At 40.3% G+C, this 22,931-nt stretch overlaps 2 protein-coding genes across 11 annotated transcripts in view; both read right to left on the bottom strand.

Moving 5' to 3' along the window:
- The window catches only part of Fam172a (family with sequence similarity 172, member A), a 410,259-nt gene that overhangs the window by 113,511 nt on the left and 273,817 nt on the right, over nt 1–22,931 (bottom strand). Inside the window, exon 11 of one of the 10 annotated variants that reach the window (XM_013512948.1) lies at nt 14,068–14,126. The exons of 7 other annotated variants lie outside the window; for them this stretch is intronic. In XM_013512948.1, coding sequence (XP_013368402.1) covers nt 14,083–14,126 — 44 coding nt within the window. In that variant the 3' untranslated portion in view covers nt 14,068–14,082. Of the gene's footprint in view, nt 1–14,067; nt 14,127–21,415; nt 21,553–22,205; nt 22,783–22,931 lie in introns of those variants that run through there. 2 more of the 10 variants (XM_013512944.1, XM_013512949.1) reach the window with 2 other exon arrangements.
- Nucleotides 15,701–16,950, bottom strand: Pou5f2 (POU domain class 5, transcription factor 2). Its single transcript, XM_005382262.2, has one exon. It carries the CDS (start codon nt 16,895–16,897, stop codon nt 15,884–15,886), a length of 1,014 nt encoding a protein of 337 aa, XP_005382319.1. The 5' UTR covers nt 16,898–16,950; the 3' UTR covers nt 15,701–15,883.

The raw sequence follows: 22,931 nt of genomic DNA, 5'->3' as shown, positions 1-22,931 counted from the left end.
TATGTAAAAATTTATGCATTTTGACATACATAGAAGCTACCAAGACTATTAAAATAGCCCCCCTTTCTTTTTGTGGTATTGGGGACCTAAACCAGGGATAAAGCGGACTAGGTTAATGCTCTACCACTGAGCTGCGACTCTGACACTCCAGCATTTCTTTTTTTTTAATTTTATTTTAAAGAATAAAAGAAGGATAACATAATAATAGGGGGGACTTAGCAAATTACAGACAAAATGGTAGGAAATTATCAATGGTTATCGTTTTACGCATTATTATCTACAAAATAGTTTCTCAGGAAAACAAATAGACAAATAATAGTGAGTTAGAGACAAAAGAGGTAGGAGATTATCAAGAGTTGTTGTGCTATACTTTGGTATCTTCAAAGTGGCTTCTAAAGAAAATAAATAGAGCTATACATGAGTGACCTATTGAAAAATCATTATTCTCAATGGTTGTTGTAGGAACACATAATAATAAACATACATTATGAAATAGGATAGGAACATTACAAATTTTACACAGTTATGGATAGATTAGTAGGAAAATATCAATGGCTTCCAGCATTTCTTTTTTATCAACTTACTTTCTCTCTCATGTACTTTGCTGAGTCATAATAAAATGGATTTAGTCCACTAAATGGGTTTCATGTGATATGCATCTTTTCTAATACATATTAGAATAAACAAAGACATTTAAAGAAACAGTTCACCCATAAACTGTGTGCTATGTGTTTAAAATACTGAGAGATGGAGTACTCAAGGGAACAATACATCCTACCCATTTCTTATAGTACTTAACTGAGAACTACGGTCTGTACATCTCTGCTCCTCAAGTCAACAGTCCAGAGACTTAACTTGAATTTTAAATGTTTTTTTCTTTGGGTTGTTCACTTTTATGTTTACCACCTTAAAAATTTGTTCATGGCCGGGCATGGTGGCGTACACCTGTAATCCCAGCACTCGGGAGACTGAGGCAGGAGGATCACTGTGAGTTCGAGACTAGCCTGGTTACAAAGTGTGCTCAAGGCTAACCTGAACTGCACAGTGAGACTCTGTCTCAAAAAGACAGACAACAAAAAACAAAACAGAACAAGTTTGTTCAGCTACTGTGACCTGCCCCAATTTACGTTATGGATAACAATTCGTAGTTTAAAAAAATGCTGAGGTAGTAGCACATGCCAGTACTTCTACTGTCCCAGAGGCTGACCCAGGATTCTGTGTTGGAGGTAACTCTGGGCCACTGAGATAGACCCTATTTCAAAATAAAAAGTAAAAAAGGGTATGGTTGTAGCAGTGGTAGAGCACAACAAGTTCAATTCCTAGGGCTTCAAAACAAAACAAAACAAAATTATAACACAGTAGCCTGAGACTAAGATAGTAATAAAGAATTGAAAGGGAAAAGGTTTTAATTAGTTCTCACTAGTGCTATCTTGCTGCTTATTGCTTTAAAAGAAAAAAATCTAATTATTCTAGATAGAAACTAAAGAACCAATCATTGATGTGAGACTTCAATGGGAAAAGGAAAAAATGATGAAAATTATGCAGCACTGCTGTTGCCGTGTTGGTGTCACAGGATGAGATGTGGAAAAAGCCAACGCCAGATTCTGGAAGGGAGGGGTTAAGCACACCTCAGGAGAACAAAAGGTTGTTCCCGTTACATTCTTATCCTTTACCGGCATTGGAGCTGACTGTAAACATAAACAAAAGCCACTGGTGGGCAATTAAATTTGAAGAAGTAGCCCATAAAAAGTGGAATATTTAGTATGTATTAGAATCAGTTACACAACATCTGATTTAATGGTTAGATTTTAAGCACGCCTCTTATAATACATGTTAAATGTTCTCAACAAATCATATTCAGTAATGTAGCAAAGTGACAACTTCAATGTAGTCTCAGGCTGGTAGGACAAGAACATTAAGGCAAATTAAAGTGTAATCTTTCATTTACACTAAGAGGTTGCAAAGCTGCAGGCCTTTGTAACAGGAACTTTAAAATGAATCTGCCTTTCCCCAAGCCTTCTCACAAGACAGAGAAGAGGAACTTGGCATGTGCACAATAAATTATGAGCAAGCCGCACCTCAGGGTTAAAGGGCACTGATGACTTCTACAAATCGCACCGGAGGAGGCAACAGATTAAGCTGGGGGACAGGGTGCCCTACAACCCTAACCTGTTAATACCTTTAAATTCTTCAGGGTGACCTTTCGTCTGCCCTTTTATATTAGTTGTTAGTTACACTAATTACAGCTTAACTGGTATTGTTGGTACCAGTTTCCCCCCAAAAGACAGGCAGAGAGAGGTTATCTCTAATAGCTTCAAATAACTTCAGACAAATTCTGCTGTCCACATTAGAGGCACTTACCTCCAGTTTTGAAAGGGTCTTTTATGGACATCAAAGGAAAGACACTAAAAGCAATGTGTGTTTGTAGATTCTATAAACCATTTCATATAGGAAGTATAAAAGTAAGAACTGTAACTTCTGTGACTACAACTTTGAAAAAGTTTTTTAAAAAGGTAATATATTTTATTTTTTATGTTTATTTTGAACCTATGGGAGCTGGTGATTTCAAATACAAGAAGCTAGTTAACCTTTAAGCAATGTAAAAATGTTTAGCTCATGAAATCTCTTCAAAATTTCTGTTTTTTAGAATGGAATAATGAAAATTCTGTCAGGATCTTTTAGCACTGTTTTAACTTCAACATTTACATTAACATCAACCCAAGATTCTATAGAGCTGGGCAGAGGATTCCGATGCCCATTTACAAAGATTCGAATACCATCTGGGAAGCTGCAATAAATTACCCCATAACATTAATCTTTAAACAAGGCACTAAATCAGAACAGAAACATACTGAAGAGATTTAGAGCAAAAGAGTCATAACTGAATTATCAAGATTCATGTAAACAGTTTCACACATAAGAACTGCGGGTTTTTAGCCTCATGGTATTTTGCTTTGAATTAAAGTGTTTTCTAAATTTTAAAAATAAAAGTACTATCTAAATGACATGGAGTTTTTTTTGTCTGTATGTATAAAAACCTGAAAACTATGGCAGAATGGAATTTATTAGGTTAATGGTACTCTCATTTAAGAAATATAATAATAAAAATCTGATTTTTGCACAGTAGATACATTAGGAAATAATTACTGTATTAACTTTGTTAAAAAACTATGTTTTACAAAAGAGAATCCTTAAACTAATTCTTAATGTTTTCAATGACACTGACCAATAGAAATTTGACTTGTGAAAGTCTTTGGGAAAATGGAGATGTGTAATGCTTAATTAGGGTCCTGTGTGTCACCAGATCCAAGACGTTATTGATTTTGAGATTCATCATTACTTTATTTGCCACTTAGAAAAAATACTGCCAATTAAAGTTATGACATAACGTTTTCAGATCACACTGGCTGAAAGATGTATCCAAACTTTAGCTAATTAAGATTGTCTTGTAATCGATGATACTCAATATTTTCTAATAAATTGGCATGTTTATCAATGTATCTAAATGGATGAATTGTTTGTGGGAAAGCACTTGATCTTAGCCAAAAGGCCGAGAAGCGAGAAAGTTTTTAGGAAAGCAATCTGATTCTGAAACAGAATCACTGGGTGCCATTAAGTAATTTTATTGTACATAAAGTACTGAGGGGACATTTACCCTATGTTTTCTATCTTTTCTGAGGATAGAAGACAGAACAGTAGCTGATAGTGATTTCAATGGACTTGAATAATTTATTGATTAACTAATACCTCTACTTTTTCCTAAAAGGGATTTAAGGCAGACTCCAAAAAATCATGCCTAATAAAATAATTTGGAAAAAGAAAACTAGAAGATGAGAACTGCAGAAAAAGAAATAAAACATGAAGATAATAAGAACGTATATAATAACAAAATATGCTATGGAATTCTATTTTTATTACAATTTAAAAATAGAACAAATATATTGATGGGTGAGATTTTAAGGATTATTTTGCCAGAAGCATAGGAACAAATGACAAACACCTTGTTAATCCCAAAGGATAAAGCACATTGTTATTCCCTACGTTGTTTCTTTAAAGACAGATACCAAATCAAAGTATAATCTAGATAGACAGTAAATACTAGGAAACCCAAGTGTATCAGTGCCTCTCCCTTGATTTTCTGAATGCTTATGGGTCAGAAGTGGACTAGATGTAATTAAGTTATTTCAGGATACTGTTGGGTCGACAAGTAAGCTACAGATACCTTCGGAAATGAATACTCCAGCAAGCAGGCCCTCCAAAGACAAGGCCTCAGACTTCACGTGATAAAAAGCAAACACAAAAAATGACAAGGGCACAGAAATAATACTTAGATCTACTTCAGAATCACAGACTTCTATACCAGTTGGCGGATAGATCAATTTCAGTGGTTATAAATGCCTAATCTACCTAAAATTGAGTTACAAGTAACTTCAAAAAGAAACATCATAGTTTTCAGAGTAATTATTTAATTTTTGCTTTCTAAATATTCTTATTAAATTCCAACATAGTTAATTGTTAAAAACCTCAAGGTATTAGGCTATGCACCGTTGGGCTTATTCTGTCTGCTATGAGGATCTGAAAAGGCAATTGTCCAGTGGAATGCATTAAAAGTGAGCTCACTACCTTGAGCAGATGTCTCAAAATGATTCACCTAATATTTTACACATATTTCATTGCACATTTTGGGGCTTTTCAGAAGCAATAGATATTCATGGGAAATAGTTTTATCATGAATAATAAAGACAATGTAATATATACACACAATGGCATACTATTCAACCATAAAAAAGAATGGAATCTTGTCATTTACAGCAAAATGGATGGAACTGGAGAACATTATGTTAAGTGAAATACACTTGTATCTGGTAATCAGAACAACTGATCTGAAAACAACAATATGTAGTAAAAAACCATTGTTGAACTCCTACCATCTTGTATGGTGAAGCTCTGCATCATTTCCAAATTTTTTTATTACTTCTTACTGTCTTTGATTGTTTGATCAATCTTACATTCTTACATCTGGCGGACTGAGCAACTTCGTTGAAGATAACAGTATATAATGTAGTGACCGTTGTTAATTCCTATCATTTTGTTCTGAGGTCATGTATTGTTTTTGTGTTGTTTTGATTTTGTCTTCATTGTTGCTGTTTTGTTAGTTTTTTTTTAATCTTGAAAATAAAAAAATAAATAAATATGATAAGTGAAACAAACCAGACGCAGAAAGACAAGTACTGCACATGTGTTCTCTCACAGGTGGAAGCTGAGAAAAGCTGACATGAAAGTACAACAGTGGGTGCTACTGCTTGAAAAAGAGAAGTGGAGAGGGAGGCTATGAAAAAGTAGGCTGGTTCTGATCAATGCTACCAGCATGTAGGAAATATCAAATTAAGCTCAATTAATAGGTACTACACATATGTTAATAAAAACAGATTTATGCTAAAACTGTCACTTGTATTTGAAGACAAAGCATGATATCAAGATGCATATGTTTGTTGATGGACTCTGACACCAGTCAGTCTGCACAATTTGAAAAAAATCAATCTTCAAATTCTGCACGGACACAGCATCGTGTTAGGAAGTTTTGTAAGGATTACTATATGGTTTAAGGCAACTGAATATTCATAAATGGACCTAGCATTGGGCTTATTAATAATAACTAATGATCTGTATGTAAGTTTCTCATTTCACAAAGAACATGAAGTACTTCTTTTTCTTTATGCCTTGCCCATTCCTTTCAGTTGGTTGCTATAAAGATGTGTGCCCGCATGTGCATGTGGGCGTGCGTGCGTGCGTGTATGTGGTTATTCTCGGCAGGACTCTGTGCAGGAGTTTATTGATCATGTTCATTTCCTATGAGAAAAACACTGACTTTAATTAATATTTGCTTTAAGCCGATTGTTTGGCATGCACCTTTATTGGTAGCTATTCCATCTCCAGTGCCACATGAAATAGTCTCTCCTATAAAGAGCCATGGCATAAACAGTACAACTGTGTTCTATGAGAGTCAACAGGCTTTTGAATCAGATGTACGTTTTTACAAACAAAGGCAATTAGTCTTCTACTTAAGTCACTATTTTAGTGCCTTCTGCTTTTGTTCAGTTACCAAAACCTTTTAAGTGGTTTCCTTATATTATTATTCACTAAACTGACTAAAGGGATTTTGCTAAAAGCCTGGTAGAAAGAACGGACACTTAAGAAGAGCAGGACCGTGGATCTCTGCATTTGTTGATTCACAGTGCAGAATCAACACTGTAGGGAAACCTTTCCCTTTCCCTGAGGGAAACCTTCAGGATGTTTTATGTCATTATGAAATTATTTTAGTTCCTGGAGGAAAGGCCTTAAAAAGCTTAGAACTTAGTATTACAACTCAGGTCATCCAACACAAGTCAATATAAGAATGACCCACTTGAACAATGATTTTGTATCTTAAGTGACAAGGACATAAAAGTACTACAAATAAATTATCTATTGCTTTATTTAATGTCTTAAGATTGATATATTAATCTTGCAGTATAATGTTAGAGAAATATTTCTTCCAAAGCATCATGGAAGGTTTGTATACGTAGTTACTGAAAACTACATAACTTTCTGGCTTGGCTGTCAGGACTAAGACCACGTTATCTTTCAGGTGCAGCAATTAATCACAGCCTAGATTTTCGGTCAAGCCTCCTTCATTGTCTCTCCAGGTCCTAACTTCTTTGTTTTTTTTTTCTCTGTCTCCTCACTCTCTCCACTTAACATCTGCTTTTTTAGGTCTCAGCTTAGCTGGCACCCCATTTCTAGGTCTATCTCTGTCCCTGTCTCTGTCTCTTTCTATGTTAATCTGTCTCTCGATCTCTCTCTCCTAGATTACTTGCCCCCTTTTCTGTTATTCCTTTGCTTGTTTCTCTTAATCCTTTTCTCTTGGTGAAGGGATCCTTGATTGTACCCTTCCTTTCCTCTACTTAGCTTAGGTGCACCTTGCCTAATTCTGAGTCTTCTGTATCTAGCCCTTAACAGGCGCATGTTAAGTATTTTGTTTACTTAGTAGAAGGGTGCGATGTTACTGCTCACAAAACTGTGAGGGGGCAGAACTCAGAGGGAGCACTCTGGGGCCAGAGCAAGGATGTCTAGGAAATGGCCCAAAACTGCTATGCTGGGTATTATCATTTCCCTTGCTGTGTTCTGGATACTACCAATGGTCTACGTAGCTTATATGTTACATAATATTTTAAAGGTATGCATAATTAAATATAAACATGTATTCGTAGTTAGCACAGGCAATTTTAACACGACATGTGGAGGAAAACATGCTACAGATTTATAAGACATTCCACTGAGAATTGTCATTGTCCTCACTGACTGTCATTGTCTTCATTAAAACAATGGCTGAAAATCTAGACTTGCCTCTTAGGAGAAAGTGGTATTTCGTTTATATATGGTTTTATTTCAACTGCAACATCACTGGATCAACTGTAAGCAAGTATTTAAATCTCACAAATTCAAGCACCTTCTGTTTCCTAAACGTTCACACAGTATATATGTGTGCACAGAGGATCTTCACCAAATAAATTGTTTACTGACTAATGCAAGAACTCAGTTTAAAAATAAAAATGATACAACTTTTTATGGAGTGTGTCATTTCTAGAACCTCAAATAAAAAGGATAAAGATTCTTTCACTTCTCATTGAAAAGTGTTACATTTCTGTTAGTATTTTATTTAAAATTTCTTGCCTTGGAAGACAAAAATTTATGGCTGTAGATTAACTACTTTAATGATGTGACATCAAAGCAACAAAACATTCTTTTCTACTGATGGTGTTACTACGACTGTCTTTTCAGGAGAGTAAGGAGCAATACAATAAATTCTTGTATGGGAAGTTTTTCCTACCTCTACTCTTTAGTTTAAATCTCAAAGGTAATGGATATTTACTCAGAAGATTGGTGCCATAAAAAAGTTTGAAATGTGATCATTTACAACATCTGCATGTGTTTAATGGCTGATTATTATAGAAGGAATGATTTAAAGTTATATTTTAAAAACTTACTTGGTGACTAGGTTTAGCAATATTCTGAAAACTGTTTATGGAAACAATCATTGTCTAAACATTCGCTCTTTGCTGTTTCAGCTCTGCTTTTCATAAATACAACATAATCACAACAAATGAAAGGTGAGTCACCTGATGTCCTGTTACATTAGCTTGATGAAATGAGCGGCTGACAATACTTAGCAAGTGACAGGGCTGTCTTGGTTACTTTTCTCTCGTTGCTGAGACAAAATACCTGATGCCCAAAATTAAGGAAGGAAAGGTTTATTTAGCTCACTGATTGTGGAGGTTTCAGTCCATATTGGGCTGGCTCCAAGGCAGGGTGGCACATGGCACAGAGCAACTGTTCATGGTAGCAGAAAACAGCAAAAGCAACAAGAGCAAAAAGGAGGAGTGGTGGCAGGCAGCCTCTTTCTCTCCCTTACATATGCAAACTATCTGCCCCAGGACAGGTATAGCACTCATACCCATAATCCTAGCATTGGACAATGGATCAATCTAAAATCTAGAGGCCTGCCCCATGACTGCATGTGGATTTGAGGGGACACAAACCATACCAAGGGCTTTCTCAACAGGTTCACACAATTATTTTTGGAAATTAAGAATCATATCTGTATCAAAACATCCAAAATTTTCTTCTTAAAATAATGCCTCTGAATCTCACCAACGAGTTCAAATGTCCTGATCTCAAAATAGACAGAAATAAGTAGCTACTGTGAATCCTGATCCCACGTTATTGTCTGGAAGAGAAGAACTCCTGTTTTTTTCTAAAATTTTCCTGAGATGACAGTCCTGGATTGGTGACAGAGACAGGATATAGGTGGAGGACTATTTGACCTCTATGACCAATGCTCTTTTCTTTTAGCACAATACCTCTTATTTAAATCCTTTGTAGGGAAAAAAAGTCTCCCTGACTCCCTTCACCTACCCCTCAGTGTTCTCTTGTATCTTCTCTATATCAGAAGTGGTAGGTGATATAGGTTGAATTGTGTCCCCTCAAACTTCATGTTGAAAGTCCTATGCTCCAACAATACCTTAGAAGAGTTTTTTTTGGTGGGGAGAATAGGAATTGAACTCAGGACCTTGAGCTTGCCAGAAAGGTGCTGTGCTGCTAAGCTATAACCCTGGTCCTAGAATGTGACCTTACTTGGAGATACAAACTTTACAGAGGGAATTGAGTATGGAGGAAGTATTATCTTGGGTCAGTCTTTAGAAATACCAATATTTCTAATATTCTTATAAAAAAGGAGAAAGAGTGACACAGACATGCATGGAGGGAAGATGATGCAAAGAGAAAGAGAAGATAGCCATTTACAAGCCAAAGAGAGAGGGCTGCAACAGATGCTTCCTTCATACTCTTATAAGGAACTATCCCTGCCCACACTTGACCTGGGATGTACAGTATTTTTTTTTTTTTTTTTTTTTTGGTTTTTCTCCGGTACCGGGAACCGAACTCACGACCTTGCGTTTGCCAAGCAGGCGCTTTTGCCGCTGAGCTAAATCCCCAGCCCCTGGGATGTACAGTATTAAAAGCCATGTCATAGACTGTTTAAGCTACCTAATTTGTGGCAAATGAATGCAGTACACTGGAGAAAGGCTAGACTAGTGCATATATATACTAGTCAGCTTTCTGTCACCACAACTAAAACCAAGACTTGCTGAGAGAAAAGGCTTCTTTTGGGTCACAGGTTTGGAGATTTCAGTCTATATCAGTTGGCTCCTTGTTTCGGGGCCTACAGTGAAGCAGCAAATCATGGTAGCAAGCAAAGCTGCTCACCTCATGGGAGGATGTGAAGAGATGAAGAGGAAGTGGTGCAGGTCCCACTAACATTCTAAGAGTCCACACACAGTGACCTGAAGCCTCTCTCTAGGTCCCTTCTGAAAGGCTCCCCCACTTCCAGTAGTGCCACTTTGGAGACCAAGCTTTGACAGGTGGGCTTTGGGGGACACTCCAGAGTCAACCTATAGCAACATGCAATGAGGAGATGATACTGGGTCTATGTAGGGAGAGACGGTGGAAAAGCACGCAACAAGAAAGGGAAGGTTATGTGCAATCATGGTCTGAGAAGCAGGGTCAGCCTACCCTACATACACATGTATCCTCTTAGCCTGCACCCGAAACCTGTGGTGAATGGTTTAATTTTTACTCATGGAGAGACAGGCAATTATTGTAAGGTGACCTCCAAGGTCACTCATTTTAATTACAAAATGCTATGTACTTTCTTTGTTTTATTTATTATTTTTTGTCTTTTTGAGACAGTGTTTCACTATGTGGTTCAGGCTGGTCTTGAACTCACTTTGCAGCCCAGGCTGGCCTGAAACTCACAGCTATACTCTTACCTCAGCCTCCTGAGTGCTGGGATTACAGGCGTGTGCCACCACGCCCGGCAAAATGATATATGAGTTCAAAAAAAGTTTTTATATAAGTTCTTCAAATGAAAACCTTATCATCTGTTCCTGTACCTAGCTGTCATCTGACAGGTAAGGAAATAGCCTTTATCACTGCATTCCAATTATTATAATCCCTCAAATCATCTCCCAATATCAATGGTAAATTTTCTGGCAACTGAGATTATTATCTCTACTTTTCTGTTCTTTGATTTATTCAGTTTTGGCTACAAATTATTAAGTACCTTCTGTATGACAGTTTCTAAGGATACAAATGAGTGATTTCTGAGCTATAAATAAAGCAAGGTATGGTGGTAGAACAATAAAGGAAACCCAAGTACTTTCTATGTAAGAGAGAAGTCCAAGGGATTTCTTTCTATGTTACCTAATTTTATCCTTACATCAACTCTCATCCCCTGGTTTGCTGGATATATTCTAGAGATAAGAAGCTAAGGCTGAAAGAAGTAATTCATCCAAAATAACAGATACAGTAAGGTATTCAGGTGGGATTTGAATCCAGAAATACATGTCTCTCCCAAACTACGCCTTGGCTATCAGACCATACTTTCTCTTTAGGTCTCCCTGGTTTACAGTATTAGTTACCCACTGATATCATCAGAAGGAATACTTACATATTACCCTGGAGGTCTATAAACATAAATCTGAAGAAAACTGCCGAATACCTTACCCTGTCCCTACCACAGTGCACTTATTATAAATAAGCCACAATTACATGTTTATGTAAGACCAGGATGCCTCCCCAGACTTTAAACTGGTTTTGGTCCCCACTGAATCTTAGCACCAATGGTATTACCTGCTATATAGAGTGCTCAATTATTTACTCAATGATTACATTAACAAATATTTGCAATGATTTTACATTTTCATTAGACTGATGTTATGGGCTAAGTATGGGCTTTAAGTTACACACAAAAATTCATATATTGAAGTCTTCAATTTTAGTACCTCAGAATGTGACTGGGCTTGGAAGTCTTCAATTTTAGTACCTCAGAATGTGACTGGGCTTGGAGATAAGATCTTGGAGATAAGACAGTTACCTAAAGATCTTAAAAGGTAAGATGTTTAGGTAACTAGGTTAAAGTGCGCTGGGTGCGCTGTAAGTCAGTTATGACTGGTGTCCTTATAGAAAGAAGATACGCGGACACAGACACATTCACGAGGGAAGCTACGACAGTCCTCTACAGTAAGATGGCACACATCCTCTTCTGATCACCTACAGAAGAAACCAACTGCCCACACTGTGACTGCACACTTCTGGCCTCTAGAGTTGTACAAAAATATATTTTGGTTGTTCAAACAAATTAATCTCCAGGACTTTGTGTGGCAGTCCTAGAAAACGAATACAGTGGTATATCAAGACAGATCCTCTACCAAAAAGTTTATGTTAAGAGGTCAAACAACTTAGCAACATTCAAAGTTTAAAAGCTGTCCCAAGAACATCATCATTTGTTCTAAAACCAAGTCAACTTAATGTATTTTACACACTGCCCTGGCCACTGAACCTAGTCCTGGAAGAGGTTCTATACTGATAGTCAGGAAGGGAAAGAGGACTAGTTGTTAAATAATACAGCTAGTTATTCATTTGAAGAAAGATACACAGAAGGTACAGTTTTAGAGAGAACTTCTGACTTTGAAATGTAGTAATTTCCCAAGAAAGCCTCAATTTTTCCTTTTCTACCCAAAGTCTTTGGTAGGCAGGCAGCAGAAGAGTCAATAGAAATAATGAAACTCGTTTGAGTATTCTCATTCTGCTGGGAGCTACAGAAAGAAAATTTATGAAGTCCAAGTTCAAGGGCAAGGTAGCTAGGTCTGATCGCAACAGGATTTATAGCAGGGCTACTAGATAAAAAGTGAGGTGGCAAAGTGGCTGCCCACCTGACCTATGATGACAGACCACGTGGTTTCTCTCTAGGCTTCCTGTCATGGTTGTCCTCACAGGCGCAGCCATGATAATGCTTAGGTCTTATTTGAAGGAGTTTACCAGGTATTAGGGTGGATTCCCTACCACATGACAGTTTGTCTTTCAACTGTCTGGGGCTGTACTCACAGGACTTTGCCCTGCTTTCCAACTGTAAGATCCATACATTCCATTTATATTCATTTGGTTTCCTAAAAAATGACAAGATTCTGCTATGTTAATGTCAAGATTTTGCTATTTTCAAGTGCTTTTTTACATTGGAAAATAAACATTCAGAAACATGAAAATGATTTGGGTTTATATTATATTCTAAATATGGGCTAACTACACAGAGGTACATAAACACCCTCACTGTAATTGTAAATTACCATGTTGTGCAGGAAAACAGGCATATGGCAGGTGTTTTCACTTACCGAACCACACGGCAGCTCTTTAACATTAATGGGCATCTGATCTTTAAAAAAATAATTCAAATCTTAATTTTTAGCATTATCTCTCTCACCCAGTGTTTGTCCATTTGCAGAACTGTCATTCTTTTATGGAAACTACACATGTGCCTAAAAATAATGTGGTTATATTTAGTTTTTTAAATACTGCTTTGAAATGAGGAATTAGTATTTTAGAGACACAATTAGGAGAATGATTTTCTAAAACATATTTCTTGGATTATTAAATAACTACCATATATAGCAAGAATTCTAAAAGAGTACCACCAATGTTATATGTGTGTGTGTTTCAACCATGTAGTATATTGTTCCTTTAAAAATGGTATCAAAATGGTATCAAAACAACTTGTAAGTTGTTTTGCCTCATTCAAGGATCTACTCTGAATTTTCTGTTTGTCAAGAACTGTGCTCCTATAACACAGTTTTAACTGTATATGTGATTCCATTTTATTTACTTAACCCTCTACTGAACACATATGTTGTTTTTAATTTCTTCTTGCTTCATTTTTAGAACTGCTGCAATGATTAATTTTATTGCTAAATTTTCACACGCAGTTATGCTTTTATAAAAATTCTTAAAATTTGAAATGATGGCCCAAAAGGGACTGGATATTTTAAATTCTTTTCATATGAATGACCAAACTGCCTTTCCACAGGTTGCACCAGCTCCCATTCCACTAAAGTAAGTAGCCAAATATTTGTTTCTGATATTTTTTCTCATCACCACACTGTTTAAGTAGCAAAGGTCACATGACTCTATCTTCAACTTTCACTTAAATGTTTTCTTAAATTGCATTCTTTTAGTGTAGAATCACTTTATCTAAACTGCTAACCCCACATTCCACCAGGACTTTATTGGAATGGCATTGTAGTTTTCACTTTAAAGCACTGTTTTACATAGATGATACCATTATGTACTCTAAGACAAATTTATCATGAATAGTTTTTGCCAAGAAAACCAATACTATTTAGTAAGCAAGACTTTTTAGAAGAAAGGTAAAACAAAAATGGCTGTTCTGAAAAATCATTTCTGTGATATGGTTCTAGTGTAATAAGAATGTACAGACTATATATTTCAAAATATGAAATTACAGAGAGCAGGTGCTAATTCAAGAACAAATAATGGTTTGGAACAAGGGAAGACATCTATACACCTCATGTTTTCTTAGACAAAAGTAAGAAAACCAGGAAAAAGTAAGTGCTCTTAATGGTAATTACATGGAGGTGGGAGAAATCTGACAAATATGAAGACTCGTCTGTTGCGTACATCTGCCTCTATTAACTACTCCAGTGAAGCTGTTCTCATTACAGGTGTCGATGGCCTCTCTGTTAATGGAAGAAAATCAATGGAATATTATTCAGTTATAAAAAGGAATGAAATTCAGATGCGTGGCACAACACACATAAACCTTGAAAAGACGCTGAGTGAAATAAGCCAGATACCGAAGGCCATCTATTAAACGATTCCACTAATATGCAATGTCTAAAATAAATGCACTCATAGAGTGACAAAGTGGGCTTTATCACTAGGGGCTAGGGATGGGGAAATAGAGTTATTGCTCAGTAAGTACAGGGTTTAAGCTGGGGGGGTCACAATGCTGGAAATGGAGAGTGGTGATGGTCCCATGTTGTAACTGTTGGTCACATAAAATGAATTTATACGTAAAATGGTTACGATAGCAAATTTTAAGCTATATAACACACACACCGAAATGAAGGTAAAGGTTAGACTTTCTACAGCCACAGGAATAGAACGCTAAGCAGAGGCCCCAGTAATGCCTGACATTGTGTGATGGCGAAGGCAGCTATGGACCCGAGGTCAGATCAGGACGTAGGTCTCCCTGTCGCCCACTAGGGGCTCCACGGAGCAGTTTTCCACGAAGCCACCAGGAAAGAACAAAAACAAAACAACAAGCAAAGTAAGAGCTATCTAAAAGCCACTAGGAAAACAGAAATAGAAGTAACCAGAGGAGAGTAGGGAAGCTATTCATAAAAATGAAACCTCAAATTAATTAGGGAACAAAAACATCAGCAAGTAGAATAAAAGTAGAAAGGCTTGTCTCTTGAAAATACCTATAGAGTATAAATAGGACCCGCAGGTGTGTGGCAGATCTGAAAAAAAGAGCACTTCCTGCCGCTGTTGGTGCTGAGGATTTAATCTGGAGTCTTGGGCATGCTAGGCCAGTGCTCTACCGCTGAGCTACATCCCCAGCCCTAATATATGATAATCAAAACTGACCAAAATGCAAGTGGTAAACTGAGAAAGACCAGCTTCAAAGATAGGTAGGAAAAGTGATTTAAGATGTACAGTGGCAAGACCACCAGTGAATGTCAGATGAACAATCACAGACATCCACTCAAAAGCCCATCTGTGCTCCAAAGAAAGTGTAAACGAGTCCCAAGGAACAATCCCAAGGAACTAAACACGGGAGTGTGCTAGGACCCGGGCTGAAGCTACAGCTGTGCAGCGGGCCTAGCTCAGGAACAAAGGGGTTGAGGACACAGCAACTACAGTGGCTGGAGAAAAACCCACCCGAGGCATACCGCGGACAGCTGAGCTGCTGAGACCACAAGAAGTTGGGGCGCTGGAAACGAAAAGGTGAATTAGGAAAAAGGCAGCTTCGGGAAAGCTCGCTGCCCCAGCAAGGGCTCGGACACTCCTTTCCCAGCCCATTGTCAAGTCTCCACCAGGCGCAACTATCATGCCGGGTTTTGCATTTGTGTTGGCTCAGGGTTCTGCTTTAATGAAAACTAGTATTCTACCGCAGTTGGTCACTTGCGTTTTTCACCCAATACTGCATTTATAAGGACAAAAGTTAAACACCATGTTTCCCGAGCACCACGTGGAACAGCCAATAATCTTCAGTTAATAATAAAGACAGAAACAAAGTATTGAAACCACTTGTATATTGTAATATACCTTAAAACCCAAAACCAGGGTTTTTTTTTAAAGTAAAGGGAAAACCACAAAGCATCAATAAACTTCCCTCCCAAATTTCTTCCACAACTCCAGCCCACACCCAGCTGTGTATTCCTAACTCGCAGGGAGCCGCCGGCTTCCCCCTTTTCTTTCCCCCCTCCCCTCAGCTGGAGAGTCTGGGGAGGCCCAGGGAGGCAGCGGGGGCAGACAGAAGGACTTCCCCTCCAGGAAAGGGCGTGGAGCGGTACAGGGGGGTAAGGTACGGCACCCCGTAGTGGAGGAGATCGAAATGCAGCCCAGGTGCCAGGGGAAAGCACACGGGCGGCCCCGGGGAAGGGAGCCCGGCCGCTGCTGCCATCTCCTGCCGCGGGGCACGGGGTGTCCCTGGACCGCAGCTCTGGTTCCGAAGGCAGAACCACATCCGGACCAGCTCCTTCCGGAGGCGCAGGTGCCCGGCGATGCCGCTGATCTGCTGGGGTGTGGGGCGCGGACACTGCAGGAAGAGCCTCTCCAGGTCGTTCCGGAGTCTTGTCTCCCTGTGCGCCTGCCTCCGCTTCCGGCCCTGCTGCAGAATCATCTCCATTTTCCAGAGGCCTTGGTGGTTCTTGACGTTCATCTCCGCCAGCCACATCTTCAGCAGCGGCCCCACCTTCCACATTTTGGCCAGGCTGAGCTGCTGGGACTCGAAGCGGCAGATGGTCGTCTGGCTGAGCACCTCGCCGAACATCGCGCCCACGGCGACGCCCACATCCGCCTGTGAGTAGCCCAGGGTCAGCCTCTTCTGCCGCAGCTCCTTGGCCAGTTGTGCCATCTCCTTCTCTATGGCCGAGACGTCCTCGGGCAGCGCCAACTTCGGGGTGCTCAGCAGGGCAATGTAGGGTTTGAGGCCAGTGGGCTCGGAGGGGCCCGGGAGCCAGGGCTCTGCCTGGCCAGCTCTGCTGGGGCCCACCCCGCCCAGGAATTCATAAGGCGGGGTACCCAAGGGGACGCCCCACACCTCTGGGCTGCGGCAGATGGTTGGGCCGATCCCTGGCCAGACCATCATTCTGCCAGGGGCCACCTGGACGCTCAACCAGCTTGGAATATCAACCCACAGGGGCATCGGCCCGGGTCCGGAAGACCCACCCCTTCCACTGTCTGGAGGAGGGTGTAAGTTTGGGGGCCTGTGTCCAGCCATGGGGTAGCACGCCAACCCCCAGTAAGAGTCTGGTAGGAACCGATGGCCCGCGAGGCTTTGGAACAACCACCAGACTCGTCCTCGAGCCCCGCCCTGCAGGGGGCGGAGATGACGCTGCTCGCAGGAGAAACTGAGGCCGCGGGCTGGTTTGTGCAGAGGCGGGAAGGCTTAAGACACCCACTCACTGGTTCCTTGGGGTTAAGCAAGAGGATCCCTGGCTCTGACCTCTCTCATCTTCCACCAAGGTGCAAGCAAGCTCGGCTGGGATCCCTTAGTCGTTTCCTCCATCCTATCCCTAAGTGGAACCCCTCCCACCTGCTGTGAACTGCCCTGCGGGGTTCACAAATGGGTATGAAACATCTGCAGGCCAGACACTGCTGGGTTCCGCCTCCATTCATCAACTACTGTCTGCCCCAGCACTACCAACAGCCCTCCTTCGCAGGCTCCAGTTCCTGCGCGCTTAGAAACCTACACACCTGTGCTTGGCTTTCTAGTTAGCACGGTTTACCGCCTCAGATTCCACCCCCACCCCCACAGCGTTCCACTCCCTCTGGGGTGGGCTCTCTCAACTAATTCCATGTTTCTCCCACCAGCCCTGTAGCTGCTTTCCTTCTCAGCCTACATTAGTTCCCTGGTCCAGTAACCAAGGCCAACAGAGACCCCCACTGAGGATGCTCCTTGCAATATGGACTCATCAGCATGAGGCTCCTGTGTCCATGGACTCCCTGTCATTGCAGACCCCAGGATCTTAACTGGTCCACCCCAGTCATGCTCCTAGCTCAGAAATTCAGTCTGAGACCCTGGGTGGAGAAAGGTAGGAAGGGAGGGGAAAGAAAAGATCTGACCTAAAGTTCAAAGCTTCCAAGAGAGAAGAGGACAGGGACTTTGTCTGTACAATCTCAACCTCTTACCCTGTCACTGTTTAACCCAGCACTGTCTGCACCCCCATCTACTGAAACTGGTCTTTGGGAAGTCACTGATGACCTTCCAGCTGTCAAATCCAGTGGTGTCTTGAAAGTCCTCATCTTACTAAACTGCCCTGCAGTATCCAACAATGCTGGTTACTCTTTTTGTTCCTTCTCCTTTTAAAATTTACGTGCAATGCTAGTAACAGCCAAACTGGTATTTCAGCCATGACTTCTCTTCTGATTTTCACTGCCTCAAATACAATTCATTTCCTGCATCTATAAACCTACCCTCTCTCTAGGGACCTCTGAGCTGGTCAACGGTATTATCACCCGCTCAGCCACCCAAACTTAAACTCAGGTACTCCTCAGCTCACTGCCTGAACTCTTATAATCCCTAACGTACCAAGTCTTATACATATACCGGTTCTCCTACACCATCTGAACTCTACCATCTCCACCCTAGCGAGCTTCTCATCTGGCTGATCCAATATAGCCCACATAATTTCTTCTTTAAATTACCACAATAACCTTTTCCTTTGGCTTTCTGTGCTTCTCCTTTATATTCATCTGGCACACTGCTGCTAGAGAGGATTTTCCAAGAACCAAAGGAAACCTAGCCAAACTCAACCAAACCTGACAAAAATCTAGCTATGTCATTTTCCTCTTAAAGCATCTTCAGAATCTAGTTTCTCTTCTTCTTAACTGACATTCAGGATTCTGCTCAAATAGTCTCTTATTAGAGAAGACATTCCCGACCGCTCTATTTAAATAGCATCCCTTTGAACTCTCGGTTCGCTTTCATAATCTACTGTATTGCTTGGTATTATACCCATCTGTACCTTAAATATATTTATTTGTCTATCTGTTTGTTGTGTTTCTCTATACAAGTGGGCAGGACTTTGCGTAGTTGTCTGCTGTGTCTATAGTGCCTACAGCAGCACCTAGGTGCGCAGTAAACACGTGCTGAACGAATGAAGCATGTTGTACTTCCTACCACCTTTAAGACTCAGTTCAGGTGTCACCTTAGGCGAGTTAGCTATAAACATCCTATGCAGACTGCTTCTAGGATGCTCACCTAAGTTTTTTAGTAATAATATTAGTAGTAGTGAGTGCCAGTAATCATTTGTTTTATGTCTCTGTCTCTCCCAATAGAGTAGAAGACATGCATGAAGGAGTTATAAAGCCTGAATCATAATAGAACCTTGGATGATACAGTGCTCAACAACTGCTTTCTGAATAAAGGAGTGACTCTTTATCTTTACAATTCTAAGAGGAAAGCTCACTTAATTTCAGTGTAACAATGAGAAATTTGACCTCACTAGGCACCACTTTTGTCTTTTATGTTAGAACAAGGCCCTTCTACACCTCTTCCTAGATGATGGGAGCAACCTGAGACTAAATCAGACTCAACGCTACAAGTAGTGAGGTTGGAGGTGTGGCCTTACAACAAGGTAAAGAGAGAAGAAGAATCAGAAAACCCACTGCCATCTCTACTGGCTGTGGGTATGGGATCCACCTGTCATCTGCACCTCACTGCCACCCCTGCTAGAGTGTGTGCTCACTAAGGTGGGGTCCTTACCAGACTTGTTCACTGCTAGCTCTGCAGACCCAGAGCTATATAGTGGACACAGAGTGTAAAGTCAAGAAATAGTTACTGTGAAATAAATGACCTTCTACGCCATTAATGATGAGAAGTCTTCTGTATTTTCCTGGAATTATATTTCAAGGTGCTAGTCTATGAAAAAAAGTTACAATGTTTAGAGTTCCACATAAGAATAATTTTGCCATTATATATTCTTTCCACATATGTCAACATACTGTTTTTGTCAAAATTACAAAGCAAACAGTGTCTGCTAAATAGAATGAAATGCGGATCACAGACAAAGGTAAAAAGAAAGTATGTACCAGTGGTGTGGAACATATGTGTGCTGCGGTGAGCTGTGTGTATCACCGAGAGCTCTACATGGTTTCCCATCGCTGGTATATGTTAAGGGTCACACAGTGAAAACACACCACCACATAAGAATCAGCAGAGAAAAGGTTCATTAGCTGTTTAAAGCCAAGTCAAATCAGAGTATTTTTAGTGAACTGGAAAAAATGAGTTCAAATGAATCTGCGCTACGCTTTATCATATCAATGAGTTAAAGCACAGTAGCTGAAAGCAGTGACTAAATGAAAAAGTAAAGCTGTATTAACTGGATTTTGGGTACAGTCAATGAAGGCTTTCTTTGTACCTGGTCAGGTCTCCTGTGCATCTCCTGGTTTATGCCTATGGGCTGTCACAAAGAAAATCCATATTCTCACAGGAAGTCTTGATATTCCCCTATAAGTGTATTTAATGTGCCTCGGAAATGGACTAATCAGGGAAAAGAAGCAGAAGCAAACGTGCTTGGAACAGGAACTGACACCAGGGAAAGGAAGCGGACGGGAGTGCCCGAGACAACCAGTGCCGCTTGGGCCATTGGAAGGCTAACCCACCACCTTCAACAAATACGGGACCTCTTGTAAGTGACTAGATTACAGTGTAAGAGTCAGGCTAGTCTTACCACAGGGAATTAGAAAATAAGGGTAAGAAATGCATAATCCCAGGTCACGTGTAGTTAGGATCTAAGTGCAGGACAATACAAACAGTCAGGCAAGCGGGACAGCTGTACTCACTGGAGAGAAGCTAAGAGTTTTCTATTAGGAAGATCTCTGGAATTGAGAGTTTTTCTGAAATAGCTGTTTTAGGTAGAAATGCACAAAGTATGAGGATTTGGATTATTAGGCTCTCCTTAAATATCCCTATTCTCAGGAGGCAAAGGCAACTGCTGGGATCCACTTATGGTAAGAAGCGGAAAGGGTGGAGGCAGAGTTAGTAACAAACATCTTGCAGGGTTTGGGTCATTTCTTTGGAAAGTCTTCCCTGTCCACTCCGCAGCAGATTCCCCTCCCCCTGAACTTACTCTGTTTTCCATTCATACACATTTGCTGCCTGAAACAGTTAGCTAGAGGTTCATATCTTAGCCTTCTAGTGCAGAGATGTAGAACCCTCCAAATGGATATTTCTAGATACAATTTACTTTGTTCTTATGTATCAAGTAAGGCCCTATTGGGGCTGGGGATTTAGCTCAGCAGCAAAGCGCCTGCCTGGCAAGCACAAGGTCGTGAGTTCGATTCCTGGTACCGAGAGAAAAAAAAAAAAAAAAAAAAAAAAAAAAAACCAAAAAAAAACAACAACAAAAAAAAGTAAGGCGCTACTGCATGGCCTAACCACAGTGCTCCTAGCATGGCACGTTCGTGAAAATATGTGGACGTGAGGGTGATCTGCCTTCGATTTGGTATCACTCTATTGGTTAGTTACTATTACTATGCACCTAGGAAGGTAAGCATCGTCTCACTTCTCCGAAAGCATCCTTCCCAAAGCCGGTCATGATCCAGGAGAAAGACAGGGTTCTGTTCAAGTTCATGAGAACTGCCACTTCTCTAGTAGCCTCAAAACAAATACAACAACAACAAAACACATTTATTTGCAATTCAATCAAGAGAGCTGAGCAGAAGACCTAAGAATGATGGCCAGGCCAGAGAGAAAAAAGCAAGGCAGACTAGATAGCGCTGGTCTTGACTGTCTTCTTCCTCTGCAGTCCTAGCAAGTGAGCACCGACCAGGCACAGGGCATGCGATGAAGGCACAGTCCCTGAGAAGGGAGGGAACCAGGAAAATCTCTGGCAGCTGAGTATTCTGAGGACCAATCTGTCCTACCTCGTGCTGAGAGAGTTAACACCACACATTATAACAAGTTACTTCACTGAAAACAACCTCAAACTACACTGAAATAATTAAACTCTTGATCCTTAGCGTGGATCTTTAACTACTAAACTTTATAAGGCAAAGGGAGACATTAAAGATAAGTTATGCAGTTAAGAAAAACTAATAAAGTAAGACTATAAAAACATTAAGGTTGCTGTAACCCAGAGAGAAAGCTAATCAAATCAATGTAGCTACTAAATAGGATGATTCATTGCTGCATGAGGTGATTATCAAAACAGGTAACAATGGCAGTGTTCTGCACAGGGGATGGCAGAGGACAACAGGGGCAAAAGGACAGCGGCTGTGAATAACAATACAAGGTGCTTTTAATGTTGTACAATATTTAGAGAGAAGCTGGAAGGCAGCAGTGGGGCCAACATTTGATTGTCTGAATTTTAAGAGGCTTGGGATATAGTTCAGGGGCACAGCTCCTGTCTAACATGCTCAAGGCCCTGGGTTTAAGCCCCAGGACTACAAACAAAGAAAAAACTCAAAAAATAAAATCCCCCCAAACTTTGGATTAGGATTAAAGAAATTTTTTTTTAGATACTCCTTTTGGTTGTCATTCTTTTTATTATCTTTAAAAACTGTTGGGACATAATTGCTGCTTAGAAATAAGTGCTCATGACAATGTGACCGAACCACACAGTCAGACACCGCAAAGAGCTGTAGTGTATTCAGGGAAAAAGCATTGCATTTTACCTTGTGTGAGATAGTCAAGAGTTATGGAATTCCTGTGCTATAAAATAAGAGCACGTGTAAAAGCCTATAGCCTTTGCTGGAGGCCTTACTGAATTTTAACTATCTGTCTAAAGCAGGAGGAGCAGTTCAGCTGAGTGGGCCTGAGCTGACAGGCGCTGTGGTGATGAGTCAGGTGTATTCATAGCCAGTCAGAGACAGATAAAGTTGAAAGGTTCTTGTTATGCCAAGCATGATTTAAACAAACTTTTTAGCTGAGTTTGCCCTTGTTCCAGAAGAAAAGCTTTGAGGATGTTCTGGCATTGATTACTGCAGTCAGGGTGCAGTCACTGTCTTCTACATTCAAATCTTCACTCTGGCTCCACGTTAAAATGGGAGATGCACAACTGGTTTGACGAAAAATTTTCCATAATGCTGCGCAGCAAAATGTTCCTAACGGAATGACAGCTTATGACCAATGAAACCAGGAATTCAGGATGGAATGTGGACCTGGACGAGCAGGAGAGAGTGCTGTCCACAGCAGATAACTGTTTTGGGAGCTCTGAGGGTTTTTTTTTTTCTCTCTTTTTTTTAAAACAGGTTCCAATTAACTGACTTTGATGCTTTTACCATCACAAGTCTGGGGCCTCTGTGAATTT

The sequence above is a fragment of the Chinchilla lanigera genome, unplaced genomic scaffold (assembly GCF_000276665.1).
Source record: "Chinchilla lanigera isolate Chin_1 unplaced genomic scaffold, ChiLan1.0 scaffold00017, whole genome shotgun sequence".
In the NCBI taxonomy this organism is placed as follows: Eukaryota; Metazoa; Chordata; class Mammalia; order Rodentia; family Chinchillidae; genus Chinchilla; species Chinchilla lanigera.
This window is presented reverse-complemented; position numbering and strand designations above follow the sequence as displayed.

Bases quoted from the DNA above. Each gene is read 5' to 3' on its own strand.
- Pou5f2 (XM_005382262.2), bottom strand. From the start codon at position 16,897: ATGGCTGGACACAGGCCCCCAAACTTACACCCTCCTCCAGACAGTGGA.